At 49.3% G+C, this 18,896-nt stretch overlaps 1 protein-coding gene across 1 annotated transcript in view; it reads right to left on the reverse strand.

The window, feature by feature from the left end:
- Positions 1-18,896, reverse strand: part of SEC24A (SEC24 homolog A, COPII component) — a 619,052-nt gene that overhangs the window by 399,352 nt on the left and 200,804 nt on the right. The window contains exons 6-7 of the mRNA XM_078653273.1: positions 15,571-15,755; positions 4,841-4,943 (exon numbers count right to left, since the gene is read on the reverse strand). Coding sequence (XP_078509399.1) covers positions 4,841-4,943; positions 15,571-15,755 — 288 coding nt within the window. The remainder of the gene's footprint in view (positions 1-4,840; positions 4,944-15,570; positions 15,756-18,896) is intronic.

The following is an 18,896-nucleotide window of genomic DNA, read 5'->3' on the forward strand; positions in this document are numbered from 1 at the left end:
AGAGCATGGGACATAGCAGTGGTGGGGTCTGTAGCATGTTGGGTGTCTGCTGCCTGCAACTCTCGTTCTAGCGAGTATAGCTCAATTTGCATCTCACGCTTATGTGCCACAATGGAGGCAATTGCCTGACCTCGGAGAACAGTTTTATATGCCTCCCATAGGATGGCCGGGGAGTCCACCGAGGTAGCGTTCTCTCGGAAGTATAGGTTTGTCGCTGTCACAATTGCCTTACGGACCTTAGGAATTTGCAAATAAACAGGGCGCATTGTGTACATGCGGTGTCTCTTATGTTGATGATGGGTGTAGCTCAAAAATATGGGGGAGTGGTCCGAAATTCCTCTGGGTTGTATTTCTATAGTATCAATGTTATTAAGGCTGCCCACTGAACCTATGAAGTAATCAATTCTTGTGAAGCTATTATGCACCCCCGAGTGATATGTATATTGCTGTCCTGTCGGGTGATGTCGCCGCCAGATATCCACGAGCCCCAGTGCGTCTAGAAAGCTCCCTAAACGTGACATTCCTCCACTACCTGGCCGTGGAGGGTATCTATCAATGGTCCCATCTAAGAAAGTGTTAAGGTCCCCACCCAGTAGTAGCTCTCCCTCTGGCAGTCCCAATAAAAACTCATTCAGGTCTGGGATCGCCACGGTGTGTAATGCAGGAGGAACATAGACTGAGACTATGTTAAGCGGCCTCCCCTCCCACTGCGTAACCACTGCCGCAAATCGCCCCGCTCCATCAGTTTTGGTGCCTTTTACTATTATTGGAAATTGTTTCCGTATCAATATCCCCACACCTCTGGACCCGGTTGAGAACTCCGAATGAATCCCCATCCTATATCCCCATCTATCCAAAGCCTTGCTCGCATTGCCGGTGAGTTGAGTTTCTTGTAACAACACCACTGCTGGGACGCACCTCTTGATGTATCGGAGAACCAAACCCCGTTTTATCCTATCTACCAGGCCACGTACATTACATGTAAGTATTGAGAGAGGGGGTATCTGTGTCAGCGGCTCCGCATCAGGCACCCTTTCGTCTCTATCCCTGGACGTCATGTCTGGCACAATTTCTATAGGTTAATGAGGATTTATCTGTGTAGGGCATATATCCCCCGCGCATACTCGTACTGTATGACCATTGAACATCTCCAAACTTAACGCAATACCAATAAAGAAAAACCATGCAAACAGTCCCAACCCCCCTCCCCCCTCCCTGCCATGCGGACTCCAAACTGCCCACCACCCCAACTCAGCAGAGCGCTCAGTTCCCAAACCCTTAAACATTACTTGCGTGTGTGGGAGCGGGAAGTCCGAGGAAGTCCGTTCACATCCCTTGTCCCAGAGTTCGTAGTTACTAAGAATAAAAAGTCTAGTGGTAGCATTCAGTTCAGACAAAATATTAAAGGGAACAATGTATGTTATCGAATGGTAACACCGGATTCGTCCGCCTTAGTTCACTCGCCGGCCTCCGCCGGCAACTGCTCCCCCTCATCCGTCCGTCGTTCAAGTTCCACTTGGTCGTCCTCTGATTCTTGACGCCGTCGTCGCCCGTTGGTGCGGCCTGGACCCTTCACTTGCCTCCAACCTTCAAGCCAGTCGTGAGCCTCTTCCGGCGTCTCAAAAAACCATGTCTTCCCTTCCGCCACCACTCGGAGCTTTGCTGGGAATAGCATTGAGTACGGCAGCTCACGTGCTCTCAGTTTTTTCTTAACCTCCATGAAACTTCTGCGACGTGCCGACACCGCTGCCGTGAAGGCTATTGTTGAATTCTGTATCCGCAGCGGTGGCGCCACTCGGGCCGTCTGTAGAATGACATCTCTATCACGGAAGTTGAATATGCGGGTCAGCACCAGCCGAGGGGGTGCGCCGGGTTTAGGCCTGCCACCCGGCACCCTGTGAGTGCGTTCCACGGAAAAGAAGGTTGATAGCCCCCTAGGTTGGAGCCTAGTTTTGATCAGTTCCTCTACATAGAGGTCCATGGCCGGGTTCCCCTCACTTTCGGGAATTCCCGTGATGCGTACATTATTGCGATGGGACCGTCCTTCTTGATCATCCAGCTTCGACGTGATGCGTTTCTTTTCGGCTTCCAGTTGGGACACCCTTTGGAGCATCGAGGAAGTATCTTTTGTGAGGGACGTAGTCTTCTGCTCAACCTCCGTTACCCTTTCCGACATCTTCTGTAAATCCGCACTAAGGAAGGTCACATCCGCAGAGATTGATCCCACTTTTTGGACGCTATTTAGAGCTGCCATTATGTCCTCTAAAGTCACCTTAGGCGCTCCGGTCTCCTCTGGAGTTTTGTCTGTGCGTGCAGCGGACTCTGGTAATGGCGGAAAGTCCTTGCCATATGCAAATGTATCCAGTTTTCCCTGCTGGGTTGCGCGGTCACCTCTGTTACTCATTCTTGTCCTACCACATGGTCACACAGCTTACTTTTCTGTACTGTAGGTAGTATGCCGAGCCAGTGATTTTTGCGGGCAATTCGCCGTCTGATCACATCTGACTCCAGCTTTCAAACCCGAGGGCAGCGCCCGACGGGTAGGGTGGGACTCAGTCATCCACGCAATTCAGTTATGGCCTGTCACCTCTCGTTAGCAGTCTACAGTGCCTCAGTATCTCAGTGTGTGAGGGGACTATGTTATACTAATGTTCACAGCCCGATCCCTTCGCCTCCTCCACATGGTTTCTGTCCCGGGTTCTATTGCACTCGCTGGTCAATGTAACTCACTATCTGTGGCTCCACCTGATTCCCAGCATAGAACCCACTACCTTTCTGCCAGGGAACAGTCCATGTCGATCATAAATCCCCTGCCTCCAGCACCTCACACAGCATAGGGGCCAGTCTTGACTCTGCCAGCACTTCGAGCCCCAGGCCTACCCTCCCCTGTCCGGTGCTCACTCGCTCACTGCCTTCCCCACATCAGGGGCCCGCTCACCTCCGTGCCGTTTTTCTGTCTGCACCCTCTAATTGCCGGGGTGCCGCGCAGCCTCCAAGATGGCCGCAGGCTGGCACGTCTCAGGGCTCAATGACGGGACGCGAGCCCGCGGCCGCAGCTGTCCTCGCGTGTCTGTCTCCGCTGCGTCATTCACCCGCACCACAGGCAATAGGGAGCCCCCGGGGGGGGGGGGGGGGGGGGGGGGGGGTCGGTGGTAACCCGGCGCCAGCGTATCTCTGCTCTTGCCGGGCGGCCCGTACTCCCAAGCCGGCCGTCCGGCGGGTCACTTCCAGTGCGGCCGCTGGTCTTCTCGCCGCCTCCGGGCCGCGTCCGCAAGTTTACTCCCCTGCGTCTGCTGAGTGCGTAGGCCTCTCCCTATATCACGGCCATTCCGGGTCAGCAAGCGGCGGGGGGGGGGGGGGGGGTGGGGGGGGGGGACGACACCGGCTGTACTTCGTTCGGCTGCGCCTGCTCTCTGCTACCTGCGGGCGAACTCTGGGCATACTGTTGAGCTCGGATTAATTAACGGATGGCTGGGATGTCGGTCTCACCCCCGGAGTCCCGTTAGCCTGCGACCATATTGCTTGATGGCAAGCCACGCCCCGAGTACCTACATTTTTAAAAGAAAAACTGCTTGCTCAGCGGAAAGGGTGTATTAAAAAAAACACTCAGCAGACAGATAAAATTGAGACATCAAGGTAAAAAGGTTGCCTGATTGGTTTAAACTTCTGTAATCCCTGTGCCAGAAACCAGGGTAAGATTATCACAAACTGTCAGATATTGCACTATTATTTTCAGTAATTCTAAATTGATAGAGAATATTAAAACCTCCTCTAGGGAGCGGTCTGTATTTATGGTTCTAGTTGGCAATTAATCAGATAAAGAAGCATCTTTGTGCTTTCTGTGCCTAAAAATGTCTGCCTGCTGAGATACAATAAGAATAAAACTGGTTTTATGTTGTCGCATGAAAGCTGTTGCCTGTGCTATTTGCAGGGGAAAGTTCCTGCTGGCTTTATGTGCAATACGTTATTTCCTACAAAGCTACTAGCAAGGCAAGGACTAAAGTTACATTATTTTTCAAGTGAAGAGATATTCAGAGTAAGTAAAGCACAGCTTTGTGTACTACCACCAATGTCTGGCATTGCTATGGCAATGTGTTGCATGCTGGTTTTTGTAGCCCACTACTGATTAGTTGCAATTATCCCAGAAAGTGGCAGGTCAACTGATGATAGGCCTAGACGCATGCAAATGTACCCTTATTACTCAAGTCAGGATACCCCTTGGCTGCTACTGATCAAAGATTCGATCTTATTCAAAATGTCCCTTTTTGCCTATAAATACAGGTACAAACAACCCCTTTTATATCTTTGGAACGCAGTCGTATACTTGATGGCGAACTCCTGAGGACTTACTTCAAATGCTTTTTTCTGTGCTACATACTATTTAGCACACTCCTATAGATATCTAACCATAACCAGCACTTTAGATTAGGGTGGAATCTGCCTTGAGACCTTCATTAAGCAGAATTTGCAACAGATCGATAAACTTCACTGCAGCTACTGATTTTGTGTTTATGGTCAAAGAATATAACAATGGCTGAAGCAGACATGCTTCTACAAAATGCAGAGTATATCACCAGGCTTCATAGAAAACTGAATACCACTAAAAATAGTGTGGAAGATAAACATTCCCTCTTAATAGTAGCAAGTAACCTTTCTGTCTGCTACATTTTTTCGAATAGAGCATTTCAACTCTATGGGCTCGGCAGGACAGAAAGACCATGGGGAATGTTTGTTTTGTGAAAACAACTCTGCAATTGTTTAGTCTTATTTTTGCACTCACTGTAAAATGATCAAGTTTAGTATAAATTCGAAATTATTTCAAATATGTTGCGTCTCATACCGACAAGTCTTTGAAGGGATGAATCAAGAGTCCCAAGGGAAGCTTGGCTTTGTTCAATAAGGCCTGCGTTTGGGGGATGTTTGTCAGTGTAGAGCGGAACAACCTGCATGAAAAGGGTTGAAACAGAGATAACGTTAAAACCACAAACTAAAGACACTCCATTGTCTTTCAGTAAAACAATATGATAAGAAAAGAAAGTATGCTACAACTTTGAATATGAAAAGAGTACAGTCATACCAGTCGCGCCAAGATTACAGAAGCTATGTTATGGAAATCTAAGTGGTTGATTGATCATATCAAATTATTTGCTCTAACCATATTTAAAATGAGAGACTGCTGATATGATGCCAGTTGGGTGTTCTTGTTTATGTTGTGTAAACTGAAAAATAAAAATAAAAAATAAAAATAAAAACGAGACTGCGAAAGCACCCATTGACCAGCTCAATAAAATGAGAACAATACATACTTATAATCCAAAGACGCCTGCGAACTCGCAGACAAGCATTAATAGCACGCTTTGCAGGAGGAGATATTTAATTAGCTTGCAGACTGGTACGTTTCAAGAAAATAGCAAACATTGTGCTAAATCCTCCTGCCAGTACATGACAATTTTTGGATGCCAAACATCCAAAAATGAAACCCTGGAATCGTAACCTTTATCTGTTAAGCAGTCTTCTTGTCAGATTAGTTTGCGAACTTTTAGGATATTGTAAGCAGAAAAAGTACAAATTGATGTCTGCTAAATGGAAACTCCTGGCTTTCAATTTTTTAATCTAGGTTCGTTTAAAGAGATTTTACAATTTTCACTTGCAGTAAATAGTACTAACATAAAAGTTAAAAAAAACATTGTAATTTTTAAATGGTTTTCTAACTAACGTCATTGTAATGAAATGAGTTTTAAAAAAAAAATATATTTTTATTAGGTTTTATGTTTCATATTCACAACAACCATATAAACCCTCCCATACAATCGTAAACAGTGTGTTACTCTGATGCTGTAGGAATTATGTCTACTGTCCAGTAAGTACACAGCCTTAATGCCAACAACCCGACTAGGGGGCAGGCGGCGCTCAATACTCATATCTCAATCACTATGGCATCGTGGTATATCCCTCCCAGTCAGCACAGCATGTGAACCCCTTGATGTATTTGCTGCGCCCCTTCTATTGTCCCTCCGGTATACCCTCGTTTTACCCCTACCCACTCCCTGCTCCGTCTCCGGAGCCCCCCATCTGACCCCCCCATCCCCCTCGACCCACTCCAGATGCCCACTTCCCCTCGTGATCACTCTCCATGTTAGGCGCTCCCCATAGGCTCCATTCGGTTAGAGGTTTATCCATCAGACCCCTGGAAAATTCATGTGTCGTCGTGTTGCGTTTCCACCACCCCTTGGCGGGCCAGCCCCGCAGATTCTGCCTCCTCATTCCTACTATTTACCTGCGCCATGAACAGTCCCCAGAATTTTTTTGGACGGCTCCGTGGTGGCAGTAACTCATTATAATTTTCCGACTGAGTACAGCATGTCGTGCCTCCAACGTTTAACCGTGGGCGTCGGTCCTCTCGTCCAGCACAGGGCCACCACCCGTTTAGCAATTAGCATGCCCATGTCCACTAGTCTGCGTGTATTTTTTGGAGTACCCCAAAAGCGCAAGCGCGGGGTCTGGGTCCAACGCCACTTCCACTATCCTACTCATCTCCCTGAAAATGTCCTTCAGTATGCATGTACTCTCGTGCATAGCGACGCCAGGTGTAGGAAGTCCGCCACTCGTGCATGGCACCTATCGCATTCTGCCTCCTCCCGGAGGCCATATCTGCATTGGCTTTCTGGGGTGTAATATACCCTATTGATATATTTAAAGTGAATAAGTCTATGCCTGCCATGTAGTGAAATCCGCCTGGAGCTCACGCAGCAGTAGCGCCACATCTCGTCATCAATCGTTATTTGCAGGTCTCTTTGCCATGCAAGCCTTGCTGCTGTGTAATGATTCTCCCTATGGGACATTGCTATTTTATAGAGATTTGTCACTAACTTACAAGGAGATTCCGCCTTAATCACATAGGTGAGTTCCGGGACCTCAGGCAGTTCATCTAGGTCTTCCCCCAGCTGTTCCAATAGGGCCCTGCACACTCTATAAAATTGGAATCGTTGTAGTAGTGAGCCCTCTTCCCCGGTCTCCATAGCCTGTTCCCAGATCTTAGCCTTCCCATCTCGAAATAAACCCCCCGCCATCAGAATATTCATTTAGTGTAGTGCAATTATCACTCCCTTATCTGTACAGGGGGTCAGCCATTGGGCCCAGTCCACCGGCATATTTGGCGAATACAGCAATGCCCCCCCCCCCCCCCCCCCCCCCTGTTGCTGCAGAAGGCTGTGCCATGCCTGGTTGGTGGCAGTCATAGAATCTAAGATTCCGGTTCTGCAGTCAACTGCTTTGAATATCGTTGCTGTTAGGGGAGTGGGTCTGCAAAAAGTTTTTCCATAAGGACATGTGGAATATTAGAGTCCCCGTGTATCCAGGTATGCATATGTGCTCCCTGAGCATCCCTGTAATAAAGCTCAAAGTCTGGGGCGCCCAGGCCCTCCATACTGTATGGTAACGTAAGTACCCGCCACGGTACCCGCGCTTGCTTTCCCCGCACACGCAAGTTTTATCATAATTTGATTCATTCTTTGGAAGAAGACTCGAGGGAGGACCATCTGGAGATTTATGAACAGGAACAGCAGCCTAGGCAGCACCACCATCTTCATGATAGAGATGCGACCCAGAAGAGAAAGTGTGAGTCTGCACCAGGCTTCTACACCATCCTCTAATTTACTAATGGCCACGCCGTAGTTTTCTCTGAACACTATCTCTGAGTCTATATGCAGCCAGATTCCCAAATATCTAACTGAGTCGGTAGTCCACTGCAGTGGAAACTCCATTTCAAATTCCTGCGTGGCTGGGGAAAGGCCATGGACTTCGTCCAGTTCACCCTCAGGCCAGAAAGTGCACCAAAGTGCACCACTTCTCGAAGTACCGCAGATAAGTTGTTTTTGGGGTCTCGGACATACAACAATGTGTCGTCTGCATACATGGAAACTACAATCCTGTAGGTAGGGAAGCCAATGCCCTCGTGCCCGTGGTATTTACGCAGCACACACGCCAACGGCTCCGCCACTAGGGCATTCAGCAAGGGAGACAGTGGGCAGCCCTGTAGGGTCCCTCTGGATACTAGAAAGGAATCTGTGACCAGATTTCCCAGGCGAATCCTCGCCATGGGTCTATTGTACAAGGTACCTATCATTTGCAAAAACGCAGCTCCCAACCCCATCCTCGTTAACACCTGCCGCATGAAGGGCCATTCCACAGAGTCGAAGGCCTTCTCCATGTCAAGGAATACCTCAATTGCTTTACTGTCCTGCTTTACACGCTGCATTGTTCCAAAGACAGTGCGGATGTTGTATGTGAGGTTCCTGCTCGGGATGAATCCCGCCTGTTTCAGCGCAACCAACATCGGAGCCAGGAGCGCCAGTCGGTTAGCCAGTATTTTAGCAAATATCTTGGTGTCCACATTTAGTAAGGAGAGGGGTCGGTACGAGTTGCATTCATCCAGCGGCTTACCCGATTTGGGGATAGCCACCAAAATGGTCTCCCTCATCGACTGTGGCATGCATCCCAACTCACACAGGTCGTCAAACAGTACCGCCAGGTGTGGGAGTAGTAAATCTAAAAACGCTTTATAGAAACCTACGTGAGCCCATCAGCCCCCGGGGCACTCCCAGGCTTCATGCTCGCGAGAGCCTCCACGATTTCATCCTTCTCTATGGGAAGCATTAGAAATTCTCTGTGCGTTTTCGTGAGGGTGGGGAGCTCAAGAAGTTCCAGGTAGTCTAAAATCTCCTCATCTAGATCCCCACATGTGGACAAGTACAAATCTGTATAATATTGCCTGAATCTTTGTGCAATGTCTACTTCATCTGTGAAGATCTCCCCCTCCGCTGATTTCACCTCAATGACCTGTGGTTTACCCCGCCTCCCCTTCAGCACCCTTGCAAGGACCGAGCTTGGCCTATCTCCCTCTCCATATGTGCGGGTCGACGCATACTTCCCCCATATGCTTGATCTCCCTGTCCGCTTCTTCATGGTACTCTTCAAGCAGTGACTTAATCTCTTCATCTAAAACATTGTCGTAATCCATCTTCTGCCGTTCCTCTAGCTGCCCCAATTGCCTCCCCAAGACTGCTAATCTTTGTCTAATGGTTTTAAGAACCCCCGAGTGTTTAGACATCGTTATGCCCCTGATATAAACCTTAAATGTCTCCCATACTGTTTGGAAGCTGTCCACGGAGCCTATATTCGACTCGAAGTACACATCAATGGCCTCCGCAAGCTCCCCCCTAAAAAGTGGATCCAAGAGTGAATAGGGTGGGAAGCGCCACGTAAAGGGTTGAATTGTTTTCTTCGGAGTGGTTAGGACCAGAAGTAATGGAGAGTGGTCGGAGAGGGTGCGCGGGAGGATTTTGCAGTCCCTTAGCTGCCCCAGCAGGGAGGTAGATGCCAACCAGTAATCTATACAGGTGTGAATGTTGTGATAGGCCGAATAATGCGTGTAACCACCCTGAACCGGATTGCGCACTCTCCACACGTCATCGAGGTCCATACTGATTATAACGCTTTTTAACATTTGCGCAGCCGCAATGGGTCTCCGATTGGGACCAGCCGATCTGTCCATTACTGGGTCACGAACCAGGTTGAAATCCCCACCCCGTAGGAGCTGCGCATTGTGGTAACTGCGGACAACTGCTGCCAGCGTTCCATAGAATTCTGGGCAATCATAGTTAGGTCCGTATACGTTCACTATCACTAAGTCCAACCCTTGCCCTTTGCATCTGGATATAGCAAATCGCCCTTCCGTGTCTGCCCTCAACAGTTCTATTGTGTGATTTGACTTGGGGTTAACCCATGTAAGCACCCCCCTGGCATGCGTCGTGAAACCTGCCGATGTTACATTACCCGCAAGCCCCCCTGCTACGTAGCAACATGCTTGTCTGTGGAAGATGGGTCTCTTGAAGGAGGACGACGTCTACATGCTGCCTGTGTAAATAGCTCAGGACCTTCCGCAGCTTCCGGTAGTCGTTAAGTCCCCTGACATTCCACGGGAGCGCTATAATACTGTCTGGGAACCTCAGCCTCAGCCGTTTCCGCCATCCCTGTCGTCACTATACATCTTATACACTTGCTCGCTGCATGTACCTGCACCATGCACTGTATACAAAACCTGTAACAGTCCCCCCACGTCCCGCAACCATCCATCGACTCAACATTCCCATCCCCCCTCCCACAGCTGACCTCCCCCAACCTGGTCATGCAGAGCCCTTGCCCCCCTACATCCTCAAGCTTCCCCACAAACATACCCCTCTGAAAACTTCTGTGGTGCTTAGCACACGTGGGCTGAGGTTGCTTCATTTCCAATTATTAGAACGTTATCGCCAGTAGCTTGTCTCCCCCTCCCGCCCTCGCTGTGCCATTTCTCTTGCATTAATTAATGTTGAGGTTACTCGTGCTAACCTGTCAAGCATTTTCCGTGATTGCTTCTCGTATGTGCCTTAACCCTCTCCCTCACCCCCCCACTCCGCCAGCCAAGCCCCAATTCTACCATTGTTGGCCCATGCAGACAGCCCTAGGCCAAGTTCAGCACTTATCGCCCTGTGACTCAAGAGGTGGTGCTGCTACATTTCCCCTTTCTGTGAATTAACTGTCTCTCAAACTCCCTCGCCCCCCCCCTCTCTTCCCCCCCTCCCCTCCCCCCACCCCCGAGAAGGAGGAGAGCGGGTCCAATTGTCTCAGAGCCTCAGCTCTCTTGCTCTCGCTCCTTCCACTCCATCTTACCCCAACATGTAGCAAGTATTTTGCAGCGTCAGTCCTGTTCGTCCAACGGGCCGTCGGTCACTTCATCAAACAACTGTCTTTCAGGGTCTTTGCGGTGTTCTGTTGAGCACCCCTTCAATGCCTGCTGTAAAGCCTTCGGGTCTGTGAACAAATGAGATTTACCCTGCTGGTTTACGCACAGCTTTGCAGGGTAAAGCATAGCGTAGTCGATGCCCATGTCGTGCAGCTGCCTCTTCAATGGGAAAAAATGCACAACTACACCAGGTAGAAGGCAAACCGATTCTCTTCCTTTGAACCAGACTCACTCTGAGCAGGCCTCCAGGTGCTCTCCTCGCGTCACACAGTCGCAGGTGTCCAGAAAGTCCATTTGGGCCAGCAGTCTCCTCCACGTGGTCTCGCACTGGGCGCCACCAGTGCTCCTCGACGTGTTCGGTCCACCCACAAGGGCCCAGTGTCCTCTTGCCACCCGCGCTCGTGCGCACTCCGTGGGCAGTCTTATGCCTCCACCACTACTGGGCAACCACCACCGATGTCCGCTCTCTCGCGCCGCTGCACTCTTTGGTGGGTTCTCCGAGCACGCTTCTGTGCTCCCCCGCCTCCTCGCTCCTCCCCGCGCCAGGTCCCGCAGCACTCCAGAACCCGGGGCGGGGGCCGCTGACGCCAAGGGCAACACAGCAGTTCCCGGCTCCCGGCTCAAGCCGGTAACTGCCTTAGAACCAAACACAATATAAGTGGAAGAGGTCTTCCCCCTTTAATAACCAGGCCAACAGCATCCGCAATTTTTCACTCCTTATGCAGTTCTTGTCTGTAATTTCTACAGGTAAATTTGTCTGGGGAAATTCAGGTTTCTTCCACTTTGAGTTTTGCTTTCAAGAGGATTAATCTGCTGGATGGATCGTCTGATATCCATTTCTGTGTGCTTTTCACACTAAGTGTCATGGGGTGCCAATTATATTGCTCATGTATTCGCCCCCAACGGCTGCTTTTTAACGCCTCATTTGTTAACCCGTTTACTGTGATTCGGCTGACCCCCAGTTACGTTCTGAATGCGTGTCAAAAACTATTTCCACCTCCTGTTGAAATGTTGGATTTCTAGGGGACTTAACTAAGCGGCAAGTATTGGTTTTACTTCATGTCCACCCTGTGGTATACTTGATCAAGGGGGTGAGCGGGCAGAGAGGAATTTATTGAGGTATTGTGTTGCCTGTATTTTGGTCACTAAAGTGTAGGTACCAACACCCAATCCAGCCTACTGTAGGAGTCATGTGTGGTGGAGTAGCAGGAGTACTGGAAGGGTTGCTCTCCAGATGTCCACAGTCAACATCTGCTATGATCTCCATCCTCGTGTCTGTCATACCGGGTTCTGTGCAAAGCCTACATGGACGTCTGTCAATGCAAATATCTTTTATACAATTAAACTCACCTGTCCATAATAAAGTGAAATCAATGTATGGTGTCATGAGCCCATAGAGGGTCCAGAGTACACCTCGTCATCCATGTACAGTGAATGTGTGTTTGCTAGATACATTTCTACCCTGTCCAGGAGACCATACATTACTATATACCTTACCTCCATATCTGTCTCAGAGAAGTGGCGCTTGAGAAAGGGATCAGGGGTGCCTTCCTGATTGACACCCACCTCATTTCTAATGCCGAAAATGTGTAGGAGGACAATTGTCCTCAGTTTTTTCCAAACTGTTACCGCTTTCTCTGCAGTTAGATAGGTCTCCTGGAGTAAGGCTGACTGGATAGAATGGCACCTGAGGTATTTGTACACTATGTCAGTATCTTCACTTTCCCATCATACAAGTCCTGAGCAGAGTTACTGTCAATTACCCGGGCAAAGTCCTCTACTTCTCAGATAGTGTGATTGTCCTCTCTTTGTCTACTGTGCATATCCCCCCCATTCTGAGCAGAGTCATAATGTGCTCTTGAGAATTCTTTGGTGCCATAGGATTTTATTACCCAGCACTCCTGGGTAAATGCTAAAAAATCAAAACAATGTGTATTTTCAATACCTCGGTTCACAGGCTAGCCTACAGCCTGTACTGTTATTTGCATACGTTTAACTAAAACCAAACATCCTATGACTAATCAACCTATGTGGAGAGGGCTGTGAATCCATGGGGCTTGCTATCTGAGTGGGACTGAATAACAGGAAACCCAAAGACTTGACGCCTCTGCTGTTTTAGACTAGTGTCTAACTATCTGCTACCAGGTAACCAGAATGGCCCTTTCAGCTATTGTGCTTCTGCCACACTACTAAAACTCCCATCCCCCATCCTACTCTAGAAATTGTGCTCTGAAATCTAGTCTGTGATTTTTAGTAGGTCTGTTGCTCAAGATGTAATTTACTCAGAAAGAATTGTAGCGACGCCCTCACCCACAACAAGTGACCATGTTACGTGACAAACCCTCTCTCCCTCTTGTGTACATTTGTATGAAATGTAAATGTATGTATACTTGTAAAGCGCACTATCACCTTTCAGGCATCCTGGCGCTGTATACCGCTGTGGAACCCTTCCTGGCTTTCCCTGTGAGATGCCCCCTAACCGGGCATCCCCAAGGTGAAGCCAGGCATCCTATCGCTTTCGAGGCCGTTGTGGAGATTAAGCAAGCTATTGCCCAGAGTTGCAGAGTGGGACCCATGATTAGAGTAGGCACCGAGGCGAGAATTATCGAGTCCATGGACATTGAGCCCAAGACTCTGCTGCGTCGGGAATTGAACCCTGGTCCCGGGCCAGACCTCTGCCTCAGGGTCTGCCGCTCTAATCGGTGAGCCACACTTCTCCATGTGTGTGCATCCCACTTCCTCACCCCTGCTCCACAAAACATTCTGTTTGGCTTGTGTTCGAGTGTCCCTCAGGCTGGATATTGTCACCACTCTGGCCTGGCTATGTCCTAAGTCTACACTGGTGTATTTCCTGAGCTGGTCTCAGGCGCAGTTGTTGACCACTGCTTTTTAGCGTGTGCTTCCTATTGTCACACCAGCCCTAGTGTTCCATCTTGTTGGAACTTCACAGTAGTATCGCTCTGTGTTGACCAGTGCGATCTTCTGTTGTCTGATCGATCTATGAAGGCCTTTACATGATCACTTGTGTCTGCAGGGTGCCAATTTCCGCCCTGCCCTATTTCCGGTCTCCAGACTTTCCCACATTTCCTTTGGAATAGTGAAACCATTTTATCTTCTATTGTGCAATATTTTCAATTTGGCCAGAAACTGGAGCATGCATTTAAAGTTCATGGCTATCAATGTATGCTTTACTTCAACAAAGGATTGTCTGTTTTTGCACATTCTGGGTATAATCAGGGACGATTCTGATGACCTGGTCTTCATATCTAGTATGCTACTAACATCTGACCAACTAAAGGAGAACGTTCCTGTCATGGTAGTTGAGGAGCCAGGCAGGCTATGAGGTTCCCTGTAGTTGGCAGAGGAGCCAGTCCTCAGTGTGCTCTCCTGATGGCATGGGGAACCAACAGGTTTGCAGGTTGCAGTGCAGTCCTGATCCAATGCGCTAAGACATATTCCTCCTCCTTGGTGGGGGAAGGCAAAGGGGGCAGAGAGCCAAATTAAAACAGTGCATCGTACTTACTGCTGAACAGTTTCAGATCAGCCCATTTATGGGCTTTGCACCATCTAGTATAAGGCTGTGACTTTATGCCCACAATTTCCTCTTAACTGCCTTGTTTATGGCAGGCCTGCTCTATCGCTCCTCTTGAGCGCGCTTGGGATGTGCACCCAGGTCATGTTGCTTGACTAGGAGCCACACAGCTTGTGCTCTGAATTTTATATCAACTTGTGCGCTCAGCATCTAATGGTCGCTCACCACGAATGTGCTACACGGTAGTCAAGCTTCTATCAGGGTGCCCACTTCTATTTGCTTGGAGCTCCTCGCTTCGTGGGCCTTCGGCTTCCAGGAGGCACTCAGCGCATGTACCAAGCCACGTGCAAGTCTCCTATCCGTGGCTCAACCCACAGAGTCTATTCAAAATAGGTCCAGGTAGTCCTCACAGGCAACATCCACCAGCCAGCTCCACTCAAGCTCCACACCCATTGCTGAGGGGAAAAGACACACCACCAGCTGCAAGTAAGATCACTTACTCGCTGTGACCTCCATGATGTTACTCAGTTGCCTTCGGCCGACACTACATAGCAGTTACAGGGGAATGTCCGTGGCCTCCTCACCACTCACTTCACCTCCAGAAGTGGCACAGCTTCAGCACTCACATCTTCTGCGGCCACCATCTCGAGGGTTCGGCTCTGTACCGGCTGCATAATTCCTGCCCTTGGCTCAAGATTGTCGTTACTAACTATTCATGTCTGACCTATTCCTGCAGTTTAGGGCGATTTGGGTGGCTCTCACTCAGCCCCAGCAAAAGGATGTCAATTTAGGATGAGGGCCCTGGGAGACTGGGCTCAATGCCGGTGCTCGGCCATCTTGTCATGCCATGCCTCCCATGTATACCAACATAATAATGTAATTTACTGTGCTTATTAAATATGCAAATGCCACATCAGCAGAAGCAACACTTGTATCAGTTACGGCTCATGAACCATAAATTGGCAAGAACTAAAAATGCAATAGAATGGCGCACATATGCGATAAATGGTCTAACTGATGCACAGACAATACAATCAATAATGTCTGTTCTCTACCTCCTTTGGTACTAATAACTTTATTTTAAAGAGGAACAAAAGTCAAACACTCATGTACAGGTCAAGCATCAACAGTTCTTAATACTACCTCTTTACCAAGTACACTGTGGTTTTTTGACAATTCGTTAGAAGAATTACTGTTTCTAAACAAAAAATACGATGGCAATTTTATCTCTTTACAAAACATGCATATGTCTTACTCTGGGCTACAATTCAGCTTCTGGATGTCTTCATGCAGGTTAGGAAGAGGAGGTTGCAGAGGAGTGGGAGGAAGCATATTTCTTTCCTGTAGTAGGTTTACTGGTCGTAGACCTTCTGGCTGCTGGCTTTGTTGAAGACTCAGTCCACCCAGCGATGAAGCCAACTGATTAGGACCCATTGATGTCTAGCGAAAAAAGAACATCGGAATTAAATGTTATTATTGTTGCTGTAGTACTTTAGAGACAATGACCACATCCCAGAGGAATGGCATGAATTGCTGCCAAGAATAGGTATTTACAATCCAAGACATACTGGCTTTCAACATAGTACTTTGTTAACTGCTGCTGCTAATGGGTTGATGAAGCTGATAGTGGACCAAGTAGGTAATGTCAGTGACTCGCATACATATGCAGCCATGTTACAATCCTTGCACCTTGAACTGCTAATCTGATGGCATTCTAACCCACCCCCACCCAATAAAGTCAAGACTGTACATATAAGTAAGCTTCTCTCAGAGAGCACTTTAATTTCTTCTCTGGTTACAGTCTGAGGTACCACCTGTGAGTACACAAAACAACTAAACATTAGTCTGAAAGTTTAATCACAGTTTGCGGAGTGTGTACTTGAAAGCTGGAAGGAAATCATACTTAAGTAACAAAGGTAATTCAAGAAATAACCTAAACACTGCCAGATAACATACTACAAACCACATTCATAATTTAAGACATGCAGCATTTGAAATCCACCACAAAAGACTTCTTCAATATTGAATTTACAGATAAACATCTCAGCATCGCCATCACATTTTTGCAAAAGTAATGGAGATACAACCTTATTCTAAAACTAGTCAAACATGCTGATCTTCTAGTGGGGTTAAAGGCACCTGAAGTGGAGAAGCAAGGATACCATATAATTATTGTTGAATATTGATTTATGAGACGTTCAATTACTCTGGCTCAATGCTTTTAACAGTAAAAGCAGGGAAACACATTAGTATCCTTGTACTTGACTCCAGGAACTCTGATTCTTGTTGATAAAACCTGAATGTTTATTACTTCTCATTATCTAGGATTTCAGAAGGGGAAAGAAATAAACCTCTCTCACCGGGTGCCTTTGGAAAGGTTTTGTTTCAGTTAAGAACACAGGGCAGACTCTTTCTCCGAAAACTATTGCTTTTCTATCTCATCTAAGTTTGTTAGCTCATGCATGTTGTTAGTCTGATGTTAGCAACAGGATTTGCTTAGGCCCATACCCAGAGCAACTACCAAATGATGGGTTAGTTACCACGTCTCCTCAACCAAAGGCCTTCTTCCTCCTTCATGAGGGTAATAATTGAAGGGGGGGCGTGGCTAAGCACGCAATGGGTGAAGACGCACCCGGGTAGAGCTCCGACCTGAGCTCCCCTTCTCCAGGCCTATACTCCGTCAAACTTATCCGGAGGTGAACGAAATTCGAGGCACAGCGACGCTGGGCGTGAAGCTACTGCCCGGTGGATTTTGGAGCCTAAAGACGATTTCCTGCCGCACCGGGTGAACCTGAGGAGGCGCGACCGACGCCGATGCTGCCTGCCCGGCGTGGCACAACACGTGAGACCGGGGATTGAGGCCCGGCGCTAGGCCTCGAAGTGCGGCTTGACGCTTGAGAGGACCACGCCCGACTGGAGACGCCGCGCTTGGAGAGGGCGCCTGTCTCGGCGATCGAGGGCGCACTGTACCACACCGACCCTCCCTGGAGGCCCCCACGGAGCTCTGGCCTGGGGCGACCCGGGGCGCTGACCCGATCGTGACGACCGGAGCATGTGGCTGCCTGCCGGGCCCTGGGACGCAGCTTGGTGGGAGAGGAGACTGCCCAGGCCAAAAACGCCGAGATTGGAGGTGAGGCGCCGCAACGATCTGGGGAGACACTGGCGCTGGGCCTTAGGACTATCTGGCCCATCACCGGATGCCCCGCGGAGCTGAGGAGACGAAGATCTGTGGTGGACGGCCCGACCGGATCGACCAGTCCGACTAGACCGGAGGGCCCGATGAAACGAGGCTGTGGCTTTCCATCGCATACTGGGCCTTGAGGCGTGGCCCAGCAGGAGCGGTGCCCGCGTTCGACGAGGGGTACTGAGATTGCCGCAGGAGTTGGCTGCGGTAGCCCACTGGTGAGTGGGGGTTGCGACGGTCACCCGTCTGGACTTGCCCTTAGAGACATTACGACTTGAGGGGGTAGTTCCCCACGCCGGCACCCCGGCCCTCGCCTCTCGGTGGCACCCCAGACACTGCTGTGGGATTTCACGATTGTGGACGCGTGGGGTGCGACCTGGTCTTGAAAACTGCCGAGGACACCCTCCATCCCTGCTTCGCCATTGCACGGCGGGGGGCTGTGACGTCCCCCTTCGAGCCGCCATTACTCTCACACCCTCATATCTCCGTTGACAGTCTCTCACCCGTTCCACATTGTATAAACAGGACATTGCCCCTCGCCCACAACCCTGCTCATGTCTGGGGGCACCAGGACTCGCACTGGCACTGGCGGCGCGCCGCTACAAGGGAAAATGGCCAAGTCAACGAAACATGCGATGCCGACTAAACCGCGGCAAAACTTGACACAATTTTACCGGCAATGGAGAAACTGGAGGAATCCGTCCAACTGACCCGCACCTCATTGGAAAATAAAATAGACAGTGTTACCATTGATCTAACACATCTGCGTGCTGACCACAAGAAATTAGCGGTGCGCACAACCGCTATGGAGGGCGACATGGGGACCTTACACCCCGGGTCACCCAGGTGGATAAGCACGTCCAAGACCTGCTCAACAAGGTGGAATTTTTAGAAGACCATGCAGAGGATGCGGAAGGGCGGGCACGGAGAAACAACGTGCAGATAATAGGCGTACCGGAACGCTGGGAAGGGAGGGAGCCTGGGCCAAAAGTGGAGAACTGGCTGAAAGATCTGCTACCGGAAGGTGCGTTGTCGCCCCACTTTGTTGTGGAACGGGCACACAGAGTGCCGACCAGGCCGCCCCCTGAGGGGTCAATCCTAGACCACTGCTTATCCGGATCCTGAACTATCGCGACCGGGACTCGATCTTGCGTGAAACCAGAAAGCTTGCTGATGTCCAAATAGACAACGCTAAGATCATGTTCTTTCCTGACTATACAATTCATGTCCAGCGTCAGAGACACTCCTTCCTTGCAGTGAAGAAACGATTGCGCCAACTGGACCTCAAGTACTCCCTTCTCTTCCCTGCCAGGCTGAGGGTGATAGCGCAAGACAAAACGCATTTTTTCACGTCCCCGGAAGATGCGAAGGCATGGCTAGACAGCGGGACACACACG

This window comes from Lissotriton helveticus, chromosome 7, assembly GCF_964261635.1.
Source record: "Lissotriton helveticus chromosome 7, aLisHel1.1, whole genome shotgun sequence".
NCBI lineage: Eukaryota > Metazoa > Chordata > Amphibia > Caudata > Salamandridae > Lissotriton > Lissotriton helveticus.